Genomic DNA, 21,151 nt, shown 5'->3' on the forward strand with positions numbered 1-21,151 from the left:
CTCTAAGGTGCCACAAGTACTCCTGATCTTTTTGCATGATCTCCAGGTGCACAAACTTCTTAAAATTGCATTGTGACCTTTAGGTACAATACAGACTTGTAGGAATACTCAATCAACCCCAGAAATTCACTGTAACACATTTTAGCCACTTAAAGGGCTGCTCTCAGTCAGTTTCAGCCAGAGTAGAAGCTCCTCACTGCTGGGTCTCCAGGTCCCCTTTCCCAGTATTCCCCTTTTTACTGTTACATGTCTGAGATGCTGGCTCTCTAAAGGTTTGATTAACCCTTTGGATAACAAAAAGGTTGGCCTATGAGGAGTTGCATTCTGCTCAATGTCATTGTCATTATTCATGTGTTTGTATTTGCTGCATGTGTTGTTTGTGTAAGAGGTTGGGCATTGTGGGGGAGAGGGGGGTTAATTAGTGGGCAGAAGAGTGGTGTTAAAGGGAGTTCCTGTATTTGTTTTGTGTATAGGAAGAAGTGGCATGTTTCTGTAGTGTATCCTTGGGTAAGAGGAGAAAGATGAGGCCAGTGTTCAGAGGAATAGGCTGCTCCTGGGACCAGGGGTTACCTAATGAAATTTTAGAGGACCATTGCTCATGTTGGTTTCCTTAATCCCAGGTCCATCCGAGATATGTGGAGGTTTCCTTCTACCTTCTCTCCCCAGTCTCTTCTATGGAGATTGAAAGGAGCAGGTGGAAAAGGAAACCTAACTGAACTAACTTTAGAGCTGTCCGCCTCCTCCCCAAAACTGTTCCCAGAGTTTCTAAGTGAAATGTCTTTGATCTGTCCTGTTAGAAGTATAAGGGCCTGGAATTACGACCTAGCCAGTCTGTCAATTGTGACTACTATGATAGCTACTACAGGAACTGGCATCCAGAGAACAAGAGATTGAATTAGTCTGGAACCCTAGACAAGTCAAATACAAAAGAATTAGCCAGGAGACATATGGCAGCCATCTATGTAGCATGGAAGAGCTGGTGGCTCCTGCCACTCTTGTTGCTAGATGTAGTAATGGTGAAGTCCTCACTTATATGGGCTGGGGAGGGGGTTATTTAGCCTATGCGCAGTTAGAAAGTAGTTTGTATTCACACCTGGATGTTCTCTGATGCCTCATATGTAGGACAAGCAAGTACATTCCCAGGTTCTTATGGCTTAATCTGGCTTTATTGGGTAGAGGAGAATAGCTGTCATATGTATGAGGACAAGTGTACAAGTGACTGGGTAGGCAGGGAGAATGTGTGAACTGGTTCCAATACCCATTGTGATCACTTTTACTTTGGCATGGCCTGCCACTTCATCCTGCCATCACTCGCTTTTGTTTTTGTTCCTGTTTTTTGTTTGTATCTCTTGAATGTTGTCCTGCAAATTCTGCTCTGCCGCCTCGTCAGCTGCAGTACCTCTGAGAGCTTGATGTCGCCAGTTAAGCAGGCTCCACGGAAGTCACCCTCCGACACAGAGGGTTTGGTAAACCACGTGCCCGCCAGATTGCACCAGGTAAATTTCAGTACTCTCCAATGCACGGACCTCCCAGGGTGTGGGAAAGGTGGATCCATGCTGTAGAGCGGATGAAGGTGGGGTGGGAGAGGTGAATTAGCTGGCTATGTTGTTCCATGTACTTAGGCAGCTGGAAGGAAAAGGGATCTGCTCTGTATGGGATTGGATGTAAAGCTGTAGTTGGGGTTTGTGAACTATACTTAGTAGCTTTAGCATTTCCAAAAAGCAGGCATTCAACCTAGCAGTTAATGAACTGACAATGAGGTATATATCCCCTTTGGCCTTGTCCTCTCTATGGGAAAGAGACTTGTTCTTACCTCGTGTTAGTTAACGTGGTACCTGACATGAGGTAAAACCCTAGTGAAGACCTGGCAGTTTGCTGCTTTCGCTTCTGTTAGCAGGTTGAGGAGGTCATAGTCTCTGTGTATGCTAAGGTGACACGTGACCAGGATTCATCCCTGAATTTGGTCTGCTGGTTGGATCATTAACTTCCCTGGCTTGGACCAGGTACTGACAGGGAGTGTGATGTGAATACTGATCTATGCCCCCCCAGATTGAAATAAAGATCTTCTTACATGTGAAAACTACAAAACTACCTTATCTTCACTAGCATTTTACCTCATGTCAGTTAGCCCATGTTAACTAACATGAGGTAAGAACATACCTCTTTTTCCTAGTGCAGATGCACCCTAAGACTCTGTCTACACAGTAGCTGGGAGGTGTAATTCCCAGTTCAGGTAGATGTATATGTGCTAACTCTGCTTAAGATAGTGCTCTAAAAATAGCAACGAGCCCATGGCAGCATGGGCAACGGCTTGGGGTAGCTGTTTGAGTAAGTACCTAGGATCTTGGACAGGGTTGTACTCTTGCAGCTAGCCGAGCTGCTGCCCGCACTGTTGCAGCCACGCTGCCTTTTTAGTGTGTCAGCTCAAGCAGGGCTAGCACATACGTCTTCCAGAGCTGCGCCTTCCAGCCACAGTGTGGATGTAGCCTAAGTGGTGAATAGGCCTGTGTTTGAAAGAGTGAGTCAATGCAATTGAAGCACGAAACAGTAACGGTCGGCCTGTGAGCATGATGCCTTTGGCTCCTGTGTGTTCATTCAACCTTGTGGACGTCTAACAGTTCATTTCACCCTCCTGGGGCTTTGAACCTCTTTGGTTCCACTCAACAATTGAAGGCAGAATCTGATACTGACCTCAACAGTCATCCCAAAGAAAATGAAAAGTGCCTTCATGAGTTATGGGAAAACTCTAGTGGAAAGCCTAGAAACCTCTCCAACAGGGACACTATATAATATGGGTGTGAGTTGGCAAGAATGTTCAGGACTCCTTGCTACATCTACATGACAGCACTTGCAGCAGCACAGCTGCGCTGCTGAGGCACTTCTGGTGAAGATGCTCTAAGCCAATTGGAGAGAGGTGGTAGCTATATCAACAGGAGAGGCCCTCCTGCAAGATAGTGCTGTCTGCACCGGTGCTTAGGTTGGTGTAATTTATGTTGCTTAGGTGTGTGGATTATTCACACTCGTGGCTGATATAAGCTATACCGAAGTAACCTGTAAACAAGTACCTTGTACACAAGGTCCTTGTAATGCATAACTAGATGTCTGACTGGAGCTGACTGAAGAAATGAGATCTAATAATTGAAATGAGTGATCTGTATGAACACTCTAAACGTACTGTATGAAATCTTTTATGTTAATAATGCTAAGCACTTCATAGAGGAGAATGAAGGCAAAGTCCCTGGCCCATAGCGTTTACAATCTACGTGTATGAAAAGCCACAGTGTGACATTCTGAAAAGGAAGATTAGGTGGTTTAATAGATCTGTATTTCTGGTGACTTTGAATTTTAGCCATGGTGTTAGCTGGAGGACTTGTAAGTGTTTGGAAAGGAAGCATACTTGTAGTTTTCAGAACTGTTTCTGAAAATCACTTTGTATTCCCTTTGGATGGAGTTTAATAGATTAATAGATTTTTTTTTGACTGCATCCAAGAACAGATGAATGAAGATAAAACTTTCCTTTCAGCTAGAGTCAAAATTAAATATTTCAGATTTATAGTAATGTTGGGCTGCCCTGTCCAAGGAGGTAGGCGGGAAGCATGAGGCTATTGGTTTGAGCTGGGGTAAGCAAAGTGGTCGGAGGGGCATAGTTTGAGAGAGATGAAGCAAGAAAAGCTTGTCTAGACTAGGAGAAAAGGTATTCTTAAAATCAATAGTTAATCCATTAAGTGGAGCTTAAAATGGGTTAGCACCTAGTGTAGACAGGATTTAACATATTTGAAAACATGTTTTCCAATTGTGGTGAGTCTAGGCTTTCCTCTAGGTTTAACCTTGACTAGTTAAATGGAGGTAAAAGATACTAATCTGTGTGTACAACTAGAGAAAAGATTAGCAGCTAACTCAGACCTCTTAATCTAGGCAAACCCTTCTGTAAAAATGCCAGAGTGTTTAAGATGTCTATACTAGGTGCTAGGTGTTTCACAACATGTTAATTAAAAGGTGTTCTTGATTTTTTTGGTTTTTTCCCCCCCAAGGCTTTTGTACACAAGAAATTTATTCCAGAATAAGATAAGGTGTGAATTTAAAGCACAATAGCTGTTCTGGAATAGCTCCCCATGTGGATGAGTTTATTCTGGAATCAGAGTGTCCATGGGGAAATCTATTCTGCAATAGCTATTCCAGTCAATTTTCCTGTATAGACAAGCCCTTAGACCAGGGGTTCTCAAACTTCATTGCACTGCGACCCCCTTTTGACAACAAAAATTACTTCATGACTCCCGGAGGGGGGACTGAATCATGAGCCTGCCTGAGCCCCAGTGGGTGCAGGGGAGGACAAAGCCTGAGCACCACCGCTCTGGGCTGGGGGATTAAAGCTGAAGCTCAAGGGCTTTAGCCCCAGGCAGGGGACCTGCTATGTGAGCCCTGCCACCCAGGGCTGAAGCCCTCGAGCTTTGGCTTTGGCCCTGGGCAGTGGGGCTCAGGCTTTAGCCCTGGGCCCCAGCAAGTCTAAGCCAGCCCTGGTGACCCCATTCAAAGGGGTTCACGACCCACAGTTTGAGAACCGCTGTCTTAGACTAAAATAGGGAGCTGAGGACGAGTTTTACTCTCCTTCAGTCTGTCTACTGTACTCTAAGAGCTCGTGGCAGGAAGTGCCTTTCTGTATTGGTGTTGGACTTAATTACATATATATATATATATTCAGACGTGTTTCTCACTGCAGAGAGTCACTTTCTAGTTTGATAAAATTGCTATCTTCCCACTGTCTCTTGTCTGGCTCTTATTCCTTGTCTTACAAAGCTCCATGTCCCATGTGGCATATTAGATCTAATTTAAGACACTGGAGACCTCAGTCTTGTGGGACTCTCCTCTTCTTCCTCACCCCTCTAGTACAGTTAGTACATTATTCCATGTTATAAATTAAATTAACAAAATATTCTGCCCCCACATTTTAAATTACAAAAGTTTGCAGCACATTGACAATAACAGTAACTATGAGTATGTCTACACTGCCCAGGTTACAGCACGGCTGCAGCTGTGCTGTGACATGGGCAGTGTAGTCACACTATCGCCAGGGGAGAGCTCTCCCGGCGATTTAAAAAATAACCACCCCAAATGAGGGGTGATAGCTTTATCGCCGGGAGCGCTATCTATACTGGTGCTTTTCAGCGCTAAAACTTTTGTTGCTCGGGGGGTGTTTTTTCACATCCCTGAACGACTAAAGTTTTAGAGCTGAAAGTGGCAGTGTAGACACAGAAATTGTTAACATTCCAAAGGGAAAGCTAGAGGTGTTGCTACCTGGGTAGGGAACACTTGAACTTTTTAGGTGTAGAGAAAGTTCTGGGAAGTGGCTTTGTTTGGTTTAAGGGTGGTAAGTAAGGCTTTTAGTACATCCTCATCATTGTATCCACTCATTATACTCCACATCTGAACATAGCCATTATATGAACAACATACCCTCATATCTCAATGTCTGTACTTTGACCCATTAACTTTTTACCCCCAATTGGGGATATTGCAGATTATGTATTCCTTACGCCACCCGATCCTAAACCGAACTTCGCACCCCTTGATAATCTGTGCGTTATTCCCTGATAGCCAGAAACTTCTATGCTTAAACTCTGTACCATTTTCTTTTTATTTTAACATCATCTTAATAAAATTATTACAGTAGGGATGAGTTTCTTTCAGAAGGTCAGAGGGGATTTTGAACTTAATTCCCCTTTTTCCTCATCTATTTCAGCAAACCTAACAGCAACTAGCTGTACCCCATCTCTTACCCCAATATTTGTCACTGCCTCCAGAAATGACACACATTTGCTTGAATGTGTTCGTTAAAATGATTTACATTGAAGTGAATGTTGACATTTAAATGGTTATCAAACTTAAGGGTTGATGCCCTTTAAATGAATGGGACAGTTCACACCGCTGAGAGCTATTGTGTCAGGCTATCTGTGGGCTTGTGCAGATCTCATTGCATTGGCTTAAACTCTTCACATTTTTAAGATTATCTGTGTTGTAATAAAGGCTAGGGGCTTATATAAAAATTTCCAAATCTGAGTGGCCCTACTTCCAGAGGAGCTGAGCACCTGCAGTTCCATTGATCTACATGGTAGCTGTGGGTACACAGCACCTCATTTGTCTAGTTTTTTTGGATGTTTAATTCTAACTCTAACTTCACGTTGTAGAAGTGCTCTCTCAGGATAGCCCACTGTCTACCTTACCAGTCAGTACCCAGGAAATCCAGATGTTTTCTGCATCTGGTTCTCTAAATGTTCAGACAGTTGGATAATTCAAGTTCACTTTCACTGTACTGTCCTTTCCTTCCCAGATCTGTGTTCCATCATGTCAAACTATGTATTGTCTCAAGTACCCACTCCCTCCTCCTCCTCCTCCTCCTAGTTGTTTCATAGTATTTTACTCCATCCTCCTAGTTATGGCTATTCTGCCATTACCATTATTTGGATGAGAGAGAGAAGCATCCATTCTTGAGTGCAAAAATTTTCTGTTGTCTGAATAACTTCCACATTAGCATAAGAAATAGCCATATTGGGTCATACCAATGGTCAGTCTAGCCCAGGATCCTGTCTCTGACAATGGCCAGGGCCAGATGCTTCAGAGGGAATGAACAGAACAGGGCAGTTTCAAGTGATCCATCTCCTGTTGTCCAGTCCCAGCTTCTGGTAATTGAAGGTTTAGGGACACCGGAGCATGGCATTGTATCCCTGATCATCTAGGGCTAATAGATGGAGTGCTCACGCGTGCGCGCGCTCTCTCTCTCCCCTCCCCCCTCCCACCTCTATCAATGGGGGAAGATGGGGGGGAATCCTCCAGCCTACCTGGTGGTCTGGATTCCAACATATTTGACAGGCAAATTAGAAGGCAAATACCTTCTGTTAGAGAACTATGCCAAATACAGTGAATAGTCAGCACCTTTGAATACTGAGCTCCTGTATCCTGGGTTTGCAAACTCTTTTCTGGTCATGCAGAAGCAGCATTGGCTCTAAAACTTGCTTGCAACTTCACACACACACTCAGGCTAAGTCTACACCACCACTTATATCTGCAAAATTTATGTCGCTCAGGGGTGTGACTATTCCACCCCCCCCTCCCCCCAAGCGACATAAATTACATTGGCATAAGCGCTAGTGTGCACAGCGATATGTTGGCAGGAGAGCTTGTCCTGCTGACATAACTACCGTTGCTTGTTGTGGGTGGATTAATTATGTCAATGGGAGAGCTCTCTCCTGTGAGCATAGAGTGGCTACACGAGAGATCTTACAGTGGCACAGCTGCATCTGTACTATTGCACTGTTGTAAGCTCTCTTGTGTAGACATAGCCTCAGTTCTTCTCCCCTGAGACATGTTTTTAATTTGGCTCTACAGATCAAAACCAAATAGTATTTCACTAATGATTAATACGTAATACTACATGAAGATGCACAAACAGCCAGTACACAGGTGCATCAGACACTTACAGAAACTATTTTGTCTGTAATGTGTTATTCAGTCAAATACTTAATTTAGAGCTGGAGCTTAAAGTTGTAGAACATTTATTTAGCATCTTTTTAAGGAATCTAGGAGCATATCCCCATTGCAGTCGTTGTAGCTGTCTGACCCCTTTACCTGGTGTCAGAGCAGCGGAGATGCTGGCCAGAGTGGTCGCTTTTGGAACTGTGGGACATCCTCCAGAGCCCAAAAGGTGTTTACACAGGTAGAACGTGTCTTCACTTTCACAACAGTGCAAAAAGAACAGCAGAAAGAGCTGTATGCCTCTCATGAAGTTTGGTTTTCTTTTTGCAGTAAAACTTCTGAGTTTCACCGCAAAAAGTTATTAACAAGTGTAGACACTTGGTTTTAGCGCAAAAAAGGGACTTTTTGCCCTTTAAATGGCAAGTGTAGACATAGCCTTAGTGACATAAATTTTTTTCCCAGTGGGGCAAAGTCAGTCACTTCCTCTTAGTTCTCATTAGGACTGGAAGTGTGACTGAGGCCTGGTCTGTGCTTAAAAGTGAGGTTGACATAGCTAAGTCAGTCGAGGTCTGAAAAATCCACCCCCTGACCGACATAGCTATGTTGACCTGCCTGTGGTGTAGATGCAACTATTGTTGCTTCTGTCGACAAAGTCACCATTATTCAAGGAGGCGGTGTTCCTACACTGGAAAACCTCTTCAGTTGGTTTAGGCTTTGTCTACGCTTCAGGGTTATAGCTGTGTAGCTGTGGTGGCGTAGCTCTGCTGGTATAGTCTCTGTAGCGCAGGTGCACTCTGATAGTGCAAACTCTGTTGTGCTGAGACCACTTCTCAGGTGACTGTACCATCCTCAGCCTTGTATCCAGGGGCCTCATTTGCTATCTGGTGGGGGGGGCAGTTTCCTCCCCATACCTTTGCTTGCTCCCCCAGGCTTTCCAAGTGGGTCTCTGCTCCACTTTTTGCCCCCTCCCCCAACTTTGTAGGCTATAATATAATCACATATAAAGTTTTTATGCTGATTCAACTTCCCTCCCTTCCCCTTTAAATTTTCTGAAATGACGCCCCTGCTTGTATCTAACTCACTCAGAAAGTGCAATATCCTAGCACTGTAGAGAAGTAGTTTTGCTGAATTCAATTTCCCACCCTTTCGCCTGCTTCTCAGATACCTGCTTTTGGGATATGGAGCACTCCAGTCCCAACCCCATCCCACTCTGCACTTCACATTCCTGCAGGTTGTGTTTCAGGAAGCACAGATGTTCGTGGTGAACCTATGGGTTTCAGCAGAGCATTCAGTACCTCTGTTCTGAAGCTTCATGTGCATTGCTGCTCTCTGGGGCACTGAAACAAAATTGTTTGGCAGTGTCTGTCAAGTTCTTTGGCGTGAACCACAAACTACGTATGAGGATTCCCTCATTGATCACTGAAGTGCAGCTGTCTGAACACGATAGTAGTTTAGCAGAACAGGTTAGGTCACGGAGAATACTAAATCTATTTAAAACCGCAAGAGAATGAGATGAGATGTTTTGGCCAGAACACAATTTGAGGACCTGCACAAGGCCTGATATTGCTACTCAAGGGCCAGGGAAGCCTTGATGACCCCCATGGTCAGATCTTCTGTTTTAAAACCAAGCTAAGGTACTGGGTCAGTACTGAGGGAGGTGCACCAACTACTGAGTCATCACTAGCTGCAGCATTTAAGTGGTCCTTGTCACTTTATCATAGGATTGATCCGGTTGCTTACTTAACTGGTGAATAGTGACTACATCATATCACACTGTGGCTGCAGGCTAGAACTCATTCACTCTACTTGCGGAACTGATCTTCCAGTGTTCCAAAAGAGAAGTTGTACTGAGGATTTGAAGGTCTGCAGTTATAGTGCATAAAGTGAACTCTATCACTTAATGGCAATCTGTAGCACAGTCTGGTGCTTAAAAAATTAAACCCTAGCTTGCATCTGACTGAGCTACCTATCTTCATCATAGCTTTCTGTGTCTGTTGAGGAAACTCTGTTACATTTCAGAACTGTGGATCCTTCCTTGCATTCTTCACACGCCAGCCAATCCAGTTAAAATGAGCCCCTATGCTGCATGGTACACTGGGGTTGCAAGTAAGGTGACACACCAGATTTCTTGTATAGGTGAAGGCTCAGTCCACTTGCTTTGGGATTTCACTAGCTATCAGAGACTGTGCATTTGCTGTCTCTGTATTCTCACAGGAGACCCTGCAGCAGGGAGAGGGAAGTGCAGCGCTTTCTTAAAAGCACTGATTCTGTGTTTTGTCTCTCTGTCCTCAGGGCCCAGTCATTTATGCGCAATTAGATCACTCCGGCGGGCGACACAGCGACAAGATTAACAAGTCAGAATCCGTGGTTTATGCTGACATTCGGAAGAACTGAGGAGATCCCACCATATCCAAAGCAAAACAAAAATTCAAACTGGAATGGCTTGAATCAAATGTGACCCAGAGAACTCACATGTGGCCTTTGATGCCTAGGCTAGGACCAATGCATGTGAATACAGAGAGATATATATGTGTTGTGTGTAAATAGTCTATTTAATCGTACAGAAGTGAGACCAGTGTTGCATGTTGAGATGCAGTAAGAATTCTGCTTATAAATGGCCAATATTGTTTTTTTGTATCTAGGATAAGGGGAGAAAAAGTGAAAATGCATAACATGGCAATTTTTAAGTATTTTTTGTCTCAATCATTAATGGAGAAACTGGAAGGTGCTAGGGGATTCTAGATTTACCTGATTGTTTTTCAACAGGGTTTTCCTTTTTTGAAGGGATGGATATGAGGAAGGTAGTTTCTGTAGGATATTTCCTCTTCTCCAATCTATACAAATTGACTGCCACCTCATCTTACTTATACAATTAGACCTCTTTGCTCAGAAAAACCCTCCCCATCTGCATGGGAGAAGGAAGAGCTAAGCTATAAAGGGTCTGGTAAATTTAGCCATTTAAAATGTCTACCCTTCACCCCTTTAAATATGTGAGAACTTTACATTTCTATAACGGTGACATTGCTCATAGATTAATAGATTTTATGGCCAGAAGGGACCATTATTAGCTCATCTAGTCTGACCTCCTGTATATCACAGGCCATAGAATTTCATATAGTTACTCCTGTATTGAGCCCATGTATTGTTAGAGCTTAAAGCCAGTCCCTTAGAACACAGGGACTGTGTTGGCCCAGTGGGGTTTGTGCAGTGATAATAAAACCCAACTTTTCATAAGTAAGCAAAGGGGGCATCTAGGAAGCTTCATATCTGGGTAACTTGCTTCAGTTAAATCCTGATGTGCCCTTCCCTGGGACAGCCTGCTTCCAGTGAAACCTGCTGGGTCGTTTGTCCACTTGTAGCAGGAAGCAGGGGCTCTTCTGGAGAGAGATGACATTGCACTTTGTGGAAAAGGAAAAGTGATAAAACTTTACTTGCAATAATCTGCCTATACTGTCTTTCCCTGAAGCTAGTTTAGAGTAAGGGGGGGAACCGTGATGAATGGGACCATCACAAGCCTGCTGCTATAAGAGGACAGGGCCATCCTTGGTTCCACTGTCACTGACTCTTACTAAAGTCCCATCTCCTGTGATCTGCTAAAACAGGAAAAATTGAGTAATGCAGGAAGCATGCAGCCCCACCTATATCACTGACATTGTGGCTAGCTTGCTTCTTTGGGAATCTCCCCTGTGACCTGTTTAGTCTAGTTGAAGGCATGTGAGCTGGACCCACACTGGAGAGATTCATTTCAAGGTTTTAGATCCTCTTTGTTCTTCCCTTGCTTATATTTCCAAAGGTTCGTTGCGTCCTTCTGGAAGGAAACAAGCTGCCTCTTGTGTGTAGTGAATTGCAGGCATCATGACCTGAGATCTTGTCTGAGCCTGAGTAAGGATGGTGAGCTTTTGGATTTATGGGAACATAACCAACATTCCATGGCTGGAATAGACAGCTTCTATGATGTGGCTGTCTTAAAGCTGTAGCCAGAAAGACTTGATGCAATATGGGACTGAAACTATTAAGAACTTACTCTCCCTTGACTTGCTTTAACTTTGAAGCTTGTTTATCAGGAACAGTAACCTGTGTTAATGGAAGTGGATTGATTCTGACTGAGGGCTTGGCTACACTGTCAAGTTAGAGCACATTAAAGCAGCCCTGGGCGCTCTAACTCCTGACGCGTCCACACTGGCCAGGCATGTAGAGCGCCTGGACTCTGCAGCTGGAGCGCTTCTGGTAATCCACCTCCACAAGAAGTGGAAAGCTTGCTGCGTCCTGGCTGAAATGCCCAGGTATCAGTGTGAACGAGCTGTTGCATTACTGTGCTGTGATTGGCCTCTGGAAATTGGCCTCTGGAAACTTCATCCTCTGAAGTCAAGTGGCCACTCTTCTCATTGTTTTGGAATCAGCTGCGGCTATGTGGATATCCCCTTTCAAAGCTCTGTTTCTGACAGCCAGCATGCTTATCTGGTCCGGAACAAAGCAAATCATTACTGTGGAATGCTGCAGTTGTGGGGAAGGGGGTCTGCTGCTGTCTGAACTTACAAGACAGCATGCTGACATGCTCTCAGCCCCCCCAAAACCCACTCTCCCCCCACATACACACAACACACTTCCTGTCACACTCCACTCCCTCTCCCCCCATTTGAAAAGCACGTTGCAGCCACTTGCATGCTGGGATAGCTACCACAATGCACTGCTCTTTGTGGCGTTGTAAGAGCTGCTAATGTGGCCACGCCACTGCGCTTGCAGCTGACGGTGTGAACACATGGCAGCATTTTCCCTGCTGCTGTCTCTGAGGGCTGGTTTAACTCCCAGTGCTCTACATCTGCAAGTGTAGTCATGTCCTGAGTGTGTTGTCTTCAAGTTTCACTCAGTTCAGAGGAATTCATGATTGCCTTGTGGCTAATGAGATCAGACCAGAGACCTGATCAGTTTTAACCCTATACTTTTAGCCAATGGAGCATGCAGTTTCCTCTTGATTCCCTGCCACTAACCCAGGTCTTTGTCAGTTAAAAGGAAATGCAAAATTTAAAGGGCTTTTAAAATTCCTCCAGGTTTGCTGCCCTTGTCCATCTCTGGCCCTGCTGAGGTTTGTGCTGTGTAGGACTACTTCTGATGAATGCCTAGTGCTAAGTAGGAGAAGGCAGGCTTGTAGCACAGCTCAGGGATAAGCAGAATCCCTTTCAGGGTAAAACAGATGTAAAAACTGAAATGGGGATGAGGCTAGCAGTTAATACTTTGTGACTAGGCTTGGAAGGATTAGATTTTTATTGGTAAATGTCAAAACGTTGATTTCACTGTACATGCACAAACTGACGCATAAATATTTCTATCGATAATTGAAATTTAGAGGTAGGCAAAGTAAGAAAAATGCTGCTTGAGAACTTATTGGTTTGATTTAAGGCTATATACTTTGTATATTTTGACATACGATGTTGACAGTTTGTGTGCTATGGTTATAATGCTTTAACCTTTTAAATCTCAACATCTACTGTCATTAAATAATTGTCTGATCCCTCAATTTCCCACAACTGTGAAAGTTTACACTGAAAAAATGCTTAAAACCCATAATTGTGCGCAACTTTGAAAATTTAAATTGATAAAAATTGAAAAAGATGCTTAAAAATAAGCATGGATATTGTCCATCAAAATGATAAAGAATAAAAAATAGAATTCTGCCAAGCTGGTGCAGAAGTGTTACAGCTCAAAACCTCCCTGTCCCTTCCCTTCCCATGTAAAGAAATATAACCTGGGGGTTGCTCTACACTGGGAATTTACCATGGCATAGCTACATCTCTCAGGGGTGTGAAAAATCCACCCCCCTGTGAGATGTAGCTATGCTGACCTAACCCTCCTCGGTGTAGACAGAATTCTTCCATTGACCTAGATACCACTACTTAGGGAGGTGAATGACCTATGCTGATGGGAGAACCGAGTGTTTATCCTGAAGCGCTACAGCAGTGCAGATGCAGCTGTGCCACTGTAGTGATTAAAGTGTAGCCGTACCTTGAATGAAGCTATAGTGAAATTCCAGGTTATGGTCTGATCCTATTAGCCCATTTTGAAAGCTGTAAAACTGAATGAATTGGCTGCATTCTTCTCCTCCCCACCGCCCCTTTCTGTATGGCAGTCAGTTACTCAGGGCTTGTCTACACTATGGAGACTGTACCAGCAGAGCTACAACCGCAGAGCTATGCCAGCATGACCTTGTAGTGGAAGCACAGCCTACGATGATAGAAGGGGTTTTTCTGCTGGAGTAGAAACACCACCTCCCCCAACGATGAAAGCATTGATTTGTCAATGTAGCTGTCTCAACGGTGGGGGTTAGGTCAGCTTAGCTTTGTTGGATGGGGTGTGTTTTTTTTCGCATCCCTGACTGACATAGCTGGGTCGACCCAACTTTTAAGTCCTGGTCTGCACTTCAGATGTAGATTGACCTAACTGCATTGACCAGAGGTGTGAAAAATTAATCGCCCTGAATGCTGTAGTTAAGCCAACCTAACTCCCGCCGTAGGTGCAGTTCGTCTTCTGTCGATGTAGGAAGCATCTACACTAAGGCACTGGAGCTGTGCCGCTGTAGCACCCATACTGTAGACATGCCCTACGTGTAGACCAAGGCTAAGACAGCTGTGTTGTCCCAAGGGCTGTTATAATGGAGGCAACTCTTAAATAACGAGCTGAGGTGAGTTCCATGGGAATTACATTGTATCCAGCATGGCCAATTCTTTATAAATTTTGTCTTTACCGCTCAGGGCATAATACCTCACAGCACAGAAACTAGAGTCGGTACCACATACAATTTTCTACTTGTCAGGAGAACTCCTTCTCCGACTATAACCGACCTTGTACTCACTGCAGACAAAGACACATACCCTTTGGGATTGCCGCCTCGGCTCTGTCTGCTACAGGAACTGGCACCTTTTTGAGAGCAAGGCTTGGATGCTATCACTTCTGTTTTGCTTGTCTTTCCCCTCAGAAAACATGCTGCTGCTCCTCCTCACTAGAACTGAAAAGCTGGCAAAGCAGCAAAATTCTATTTCAACAACTCAGGCCTTTTAACCCTTAGTTGCCTGCCAGCAAATGAGCATATAGGAGCAGCATCCAGAGTGCTGGTGTTGCTACTTGCTAACTCGAGTGTCTAGTGAATGAATTGGCAGCTGTATTCTTCTCCACATCTTATCTCCACCACCCCTTTCCATGCGTAGGTCAGTGTTTGACTGCAGTTCTCCAGGGCAGATAACCCAGGGTTGAGGGGGTAGGACAAGGGTATTTTAGGTTGTGTTTGGAGGAGCTGTTACGTTGAGAGCCTTCCCACAGTAACAGTGATCCCTGTTGGTGCGTAAGGCCTAGTCTATGCCTGGAGTACTCTGTGTTTTGCAGAGTTCTACTGGCATTTCAGTTTATGATTAGAGAAACTGGAATTAGGCTTTTTATTTGTCTTTTAAAATTCCAGAGTTGTTTGGGTAAGTGTGTGTGTGTACATGAAACTTAAAGGCTTCATTTCCCTAGAGAGCGGACTTTTGAGGTGGTGGGGTGAAGAACCATATGATCTCAAACATAATGCCCCGGAACCTGTTTTAAACCTTGCTTGGCGTTTACATTATTCTCGTATCTGTCTAGGACCTTTAAAACCAGGATTTTTCTCTTATGTTTATGGGGGGGGGGGTTCGAGGAGTATTTTTCCCTCTTGAAAATGAATCTGTGGTCAGAGATCTGGGGAAGTATCTGACATGGCTGGGGTTGCAGTCATTTTCCCATCATACCAGCATCTAGGTCTTGGCACATTGTATGATAAAGGCCACCAGAATGCATCGAATCATAGAAATGCTGGGCTGGAAGGGACCTCAAGTAGTCATCAAGTCCAGCCCCCGGTCTGAGGCAGGACTAAGTGATGGAGATCCCTAAATCATAAACTACTTTGCTCAGACTTTATTCCATTGTGTGGGTTGTTTTTTTGTTTTTGGTTTGTTTTTCTATTTTTTTAAAGACCTCCCTCCTCCTTCTCCTCAAACACAAGCAATCCCTTTTATTTTTAAGGTATTTCTGCACTTTCTAAAACTGGAATTTAAGTTGAATAAAGTTTCTTGCCTTCTGGGGTGAATATGCTGTGCAGTCTGGTCTCCCGCCCCTCCCCAAAGCAGCCACAACATGGAGTATTAGAGAGACTTTGACAGGGAGACAGGAGCTTTTGGTTCTTATTCCTGCATATCTTCTTCCTGTATCTTCCTAAACGGGGGAGTAAAGCCCACTCCTCACTAAGAGGATAGCGCACCAGGATCCTGCCTGGTTTTGGGGGTGGAGGAAGCAGGACAAACACCTATAAAATGGGTGTATAATTATTGTGGGAGGGAGCCAGGTGTATACTGCGTGGCCTCACTCTATAAAGTTAAGGGTATGGAGAGCCGGGGATAGCAACTGTGCTTTGTGCTCTGCTTGGACAGATTCTTTTGATTTGGATACTAAAATCATACTGTAATTTTTCTTGACTGATTTTAATGTTTTCTATTGTAATCTTGTGACTATTTTAATACACTTTTTTCCATTACTGGTCTGTTGTGGTCTGTTGCACAAGTCATATCTGGTTGGGGATGGGATAGGGGAGGGGAGACTGGAATACACAAGCCTCCTCCCTTGCACCTTAGAGACAACACAAAGATGACATTTTCCACTCATCTGACACAAGCCACCAATATCCAAATACTGCATGGCTGGAGAACCTTTCACTGGGGGATCTTGGCATGTAAGCTGCACAATTCCCCTGTGAGGCAGGTAAGTGAGGTTATTTCCCTTATCGACCTGTGGAGCTGCAGGAAAGGGTAAAGAGGCTTGTCCAAGGCTTCTCAGCAAGTCAGTAGCAGAGTTGAGAATAAGAACCCAGGGGAGGGGTCTTCCAGTTCCCTGTGTCACTAACCCACCGCACTGTGAAGCTGCCTTTGCAGAATGCTGTTTTCATCAGTCTTGAAAAGTATCTAGACCAATCCTGTTAGACAAAGGCTTCCTGTTGGAAGAGAAAATGCTTTCCCTAACCTGCCACTGAACAAACAGTAATTGTTGCACTTGGCAAAACAGATCTATTGGTCTGCTTAAAGATCTGACCAGAGATATTTGTGACAGAGATGGCAACTTCCTGCCATATCCTTGGGAGACCTTACTGAACGAAATGTCTTTTGAGATACATTGTATTAAATGAATGATTTATGCCATGGTGGTAACAAAGTGTTAAGTGCTTTTTCCTAGGGAATATCTAGGTGAATACTAATTCCTTTCCTCTGGTTATGCAAAACCTTTTGAAACTATGCCCTGAGGAGTGAGCCATTGACTGCTGATCACCTGTTACATGAGGCCATGATCAAAAGCCTTCCGTCTAATTCACTGTGGATGGGCATAACCAGGACCTAGAATTTTTTAGGTTTCTGCTTAAAGTTCTGTGGCCCTCATTAAGAGTAGGGGTTTGTCCACTTTCCTTAGCCATTGAGAGTAGGTTGTGTATCCTCCCACCTTACCTGTGCTGGCTATATTTCAGGGATGGGGATTGCCGTGTACTTATAGTTTGTAAAGTACTTGGGATGAAAGGCGCTGTGTATATTGAGGAAGGGATGTGGTTAAAGGAGGAGACTGAATCAGGAGATCAGGGTTCTGTTTTGGCTGTCATCAAGTCACTTGCTCAAGGCCACATAGCCTCTGTACCTCAGTTCATCTACTCAAAGCATGTAGCCACTAACCCATGGCAGATGCCTTCACCATGCCACTATATGGGAGGAAAGGGATATTTTAAAAACCCCTCTGGGTTTCCTAGTGAATCATGTCTTTTCTGACAAAATTTCTTGTGGCTAAGATTATCTTGTCTTGGGCACTTTGTATTATCACAGTTTGATCGTTTGTCAATTTTTTGTAAGTTTTTTAACAGCTGCTGTTTTCTATCCCATCTTCAGGGAATGGCTGGCATCTCAGATACCAGAAACTTGCAAATGCTGACTTCTTAAGGGTGATCACTGTATTTCAGACATGTTAGGGGCTTACTTGAAAGCTTTGAGATCTTGAAATGGAAGGTGTTATAGAAGGGCAAAGTGTTGAATTATCATTATAACTTTCTAGTGACGTGCTGCTAATATTTTTAAGAGGCTCCAACAAACGTCCCCCATCCTACCTTAGTCTGTTTCTAAATTCTGTACTAAAAGTATTCAGAGGTGGGACTGAAGGATCTTCTCGTTCCCCCACATTCCTAAAGGAAACCTCACAACCGTAACCAAGAGGGAGGCACTACATTTGGCAAACGGTTTATTTTGCTGGAACCATTTCCATTCTTTTCCTGAAAACACAGTGCAATGATGGTCACACTTCAGCTTGTAACTGGAAACAGTAGACAGCTGGAGCAAATCTAGCTCATTTTGAAAGTAAAAAGTGTCTCTCCAGAGATACAGTTGAATGTCAGTGAAATGTCTGTGGGAAGGATGGTTCAGCAATAATCAGAGGTGGAAAGTGATCGGAGCCTTGTCTTGATGGGCAAAAAGGGAGTGTTTCAATTGTTAGCTTAACACCTGAAGTCCTTTAAATTGTTATGTTGGAGGTGTAATTTCCAACTTGGGTAGACATATCCATGCCAGTTCTGATTGAGCTAGTGTACTAGACATAGAAGTGTAGCTGCAGTGGTCTGAGCAGTGGGCCGGGCTAACTGCCCCAAATATGATCCTCTCAGAGACCTTAGGTACCTACTGGAGGTGACTAGTTCATCCTTCCACCATTTTAGTGCACTAGCTTGATTGGTTAGCATGGGTACATCTACCCAAGCTGGAAATTACACCTCCAGCTCAAGTGTAGACATGCCATTAGAGGCAGGCTAACACATTTGAAGCTATTATCGGTATCTGTGTTTTAACCTAGGTCACAATATGGCCAGCGAACACTGCTTAAACACGGTAGCCTGCAACCTACTGGGGCTCTTCAGTTGTGTTAGGGCTAATCATATGTTTGCCCTTCCTTAATTTTAGCAGAACTATAACACAAGGGGTGGGAAGAACCTCCCGCAGCATCTTGCTGATCTACTAAAGCTAAAAATGCCATATTGCCAACTCAAGGGATGTGATCATATTACTTGATACTGACTTTTTTCCTTAAAGCCCCAACTCCCAAGGTCCTGTATCTCACTTTAAAATATATTTGTAGCCCCTGTAGTTGTGGAGGAAAACCTGGCGATATAAACTTCTAAAGGCTCAAAAAGTAAAGACAAATACTTCTCCCACCTTCCTCCCTAAAATTGGCTGAAAACTGTAGGAATCTTTTGAATATTTGAGAATACTTAATGTCTGTACTGAAGTTTTTCCTAATATGTAATCTAAATCTCCTTTATTGCAGATTAAGCCTGTTAGAACTTATCCTATCTTCAGTAGACCTGGAGAATAATTGATGACCATCCTCTTTGTAACTAGAAGACAAAGGGGATGGGAAGAACCTACTGCAGCATCTCACTGATCTATTAAAGCTAAAAATGCTGTATGATAAGCATCCTCTTTGTAACAACCCTTAACATATTTGAAGGTTATCAGGTCCCCCCCTTAGCCCCTTCTCCCCTCAAGACTGCTTTTTTTAATAGGTCAGGTCTCTCCAATTTGTCTCTACATCTTTCTTAAAGTACAGAATTGGACACAGTATTCCAGCTGAGGTCCCATCAGTGCTGAGTAGAGCAGACAGCTACCTTCTGTCTCTCACATACAACACTACTGTTAATACCCCTCAGAATGCTTTTTTGCAGCTGCATCACATTGTTGATTCGTATTCAATTTGTAATCTGTTATAACCAATATATCCTTTTCAGCAGTACTACCCCCTAGTGTATGATGGATAATAATTTTGTAGTTGCGCATTTGATTTTTCCTTTTTAAGTGAAGTACTTTGCACTTGTCGTTATTGAATTTTATCTTGTTGAATTCAGATCAATTCTCCAATTTGTCAAGGTCATTTTGAATTCTAATCCTGTCCTCCAAAATGCTTGAAATCTCTCCCAGCTTGGTGTCATCTGAAAGTTTTATAAGCATACTCTCTACTCCTTTATCCAAGTCATTAATGAAAATATTGAATAGTACCAGACCCAGGACTGACATCTGTAGTACTGCACTAGATATGCCCCTCCAGTTTGATAGCAAACTACTCCAAGTATAGTCTTTCAACCAGTTGTGCACCCACCTTATAGTATTTTCATATAGACGGTGTTTCCCTAGTTTGCTTTTGAGAATGTCATGTGGGACTGTCAAATGGTTTACTAAAATCAAGGTACATCATGTTTACTGCTTCCCCCTATCCACTAGATCAGTAACCTGTAGAAGAAAATTAGGTTGGTTTGGCATGATTTGTTCTTGACAAATCCACACTGGCTATTTCTTACACCCCTATTATTCTCTAGGTCAGGGGTGGCCAAACTTACTGGCCCTCTGAGCCACATATGACAATCATCAGAAGTTCGAGAGCCAGGGCACATCTGCCGGGAGCCGGGGTTGTGGTTTCAACCCACTCCTGCTGAAGCCCTGAACCCTGGCAGGTACGCCCTGCATGGCTGAAGCCCTGAGACCCCCCTCTCCGCTGGGCAGAAGCCCCTACCACACCACCCTGCTGCAAGGTGGAGGTCTGAGCTTCCCCCTCAGTCTGGTAGGTGGATATTGGGGGTGCCTGGAGGACCCCATGAGCTGTACTTGAATGATAAAAGAGCCACAGTTTGGTCACCCCTGCTCTAGGTGCTTACAAATTGATTGTTTAATAATTTGTTCCAGTATCTTTCTGGGTATCAAAGTTAGGCTGATTTGTCTGTAATTTGCTGGCTGCTCTTTGTTTCCACTTTTTAAAGTTTGCATTTCTCCAGTCCTCTGGGACCTGGCCTGTCCTCCAAGAGTTCTTGAAAATAATAGCTAACTGTTCCAAGATTGCTTTAGCTAACTCCTTAAGTACCTAGGATTAATTCATCAAGCCCTGCTGACTTGAATACATCTAACTTACTTAAATATTCTTTAACATGTTCTTTCCCTATTTTGGCTTGCATTCCTTTCACCTTGTTGTTAATATTGCGTTGAATATCTGGTCTTTTTAGTCAAGACTGAAGCAAAATAGGTGTTTAAACACCTGCCTTTTTGAGTTCATCAGTTATTAGCTGTCCTTCCCCGCTAAGTAGGGGATATTCACTTTGTTGTCTTTCTCTTGTTTCTAATGTATTTAAAGAATCTCCTCTTATTGCCTTTTGTGTCCCTTGCGAAGTGTAACTCATCTTGTGCCTTAGCCTTTCTCATTTTGTTCCTACGTGCTTGTGCTGTCCTCTTGTACTTCTCCTTAGCAATTTGTCCATGTTTCCATTTTTTTGTAGGATTCCCTTTTGATTTTCAAGTGCACGTTAAGATGGGTTAACAAGCTCCCCCTCTGTCGTGGGCTGGGATCAGTGTGTTTGAACCCTTTTAGAAACTTCTTTTCTAGCCCAACTATAGTAGGAATGCTGCTGTATTTGGTACTGTACCTTGGACAATGCTTCAACACACAGCCTGCTGCCAGTAGTTATATATAGCTATAATTTGTCAACTACTGTAGATAAAGCTTAATAATCAGCTGAAAATCTGTTTAGATCTGTAGTGTCCAACCTTTGGCCCATGACTTGAGAAACTTAATACTTGATTCCAAATGAACAATGTGTTCCCTGAGCTGTGTCTTTGATTAT

General features: G+C 43.6%; 1 protein-coding gene across 2 annotated transcripts in view; it reads left to right on the top strand.

Annotated features, from left to right (window-relative positions):
- Nucleotides 1–16,006, top strand: part of MPZL1 (myelin protein zero like 1) — a 58,238-nt gene extending 42,232 nt beyond the window's left edge. For both annotated transcript variants that reach the window (XM_077820384.1, XM_077820391.1), the window contains exons 5-6: nucleotides 1,391–1,496; nucleotides 9,760–16,006. In XM_077820384.1, coding sequence (XP_077676510.1) covers nucleotides 1,391–1,496; nucleotides 9,760–9,861 — 208 coding nt within the window. In that variant the 3' untranslated portion in view covers nucleotides 9,862–16,006. The remainder of the gene's footprint in view (nucleotides 1–1,390; nucleotides 1,497–9,759) is intronic.
- The last annotated feature ends 5,145 nt before the right edge of the window (nucleotides 16,007–21,151 follow it).

The sequence above is a fragment of the Eretmochelys imbricata genome, chromosome 1 (assembly GCF_965152235.1).
Source record: "Eretmochelys imbricata isolate rEreImb1 chromosome 1, rEreImb1.hap1, whole genome shotgun sequence".
NCBI classification, from domain to species: domain Eukaryota; kingdom Metazoa; phylum Chordata; order Testudines; family Cheloniidae; genus Eretmochelys; species Eretmochelys imbricata.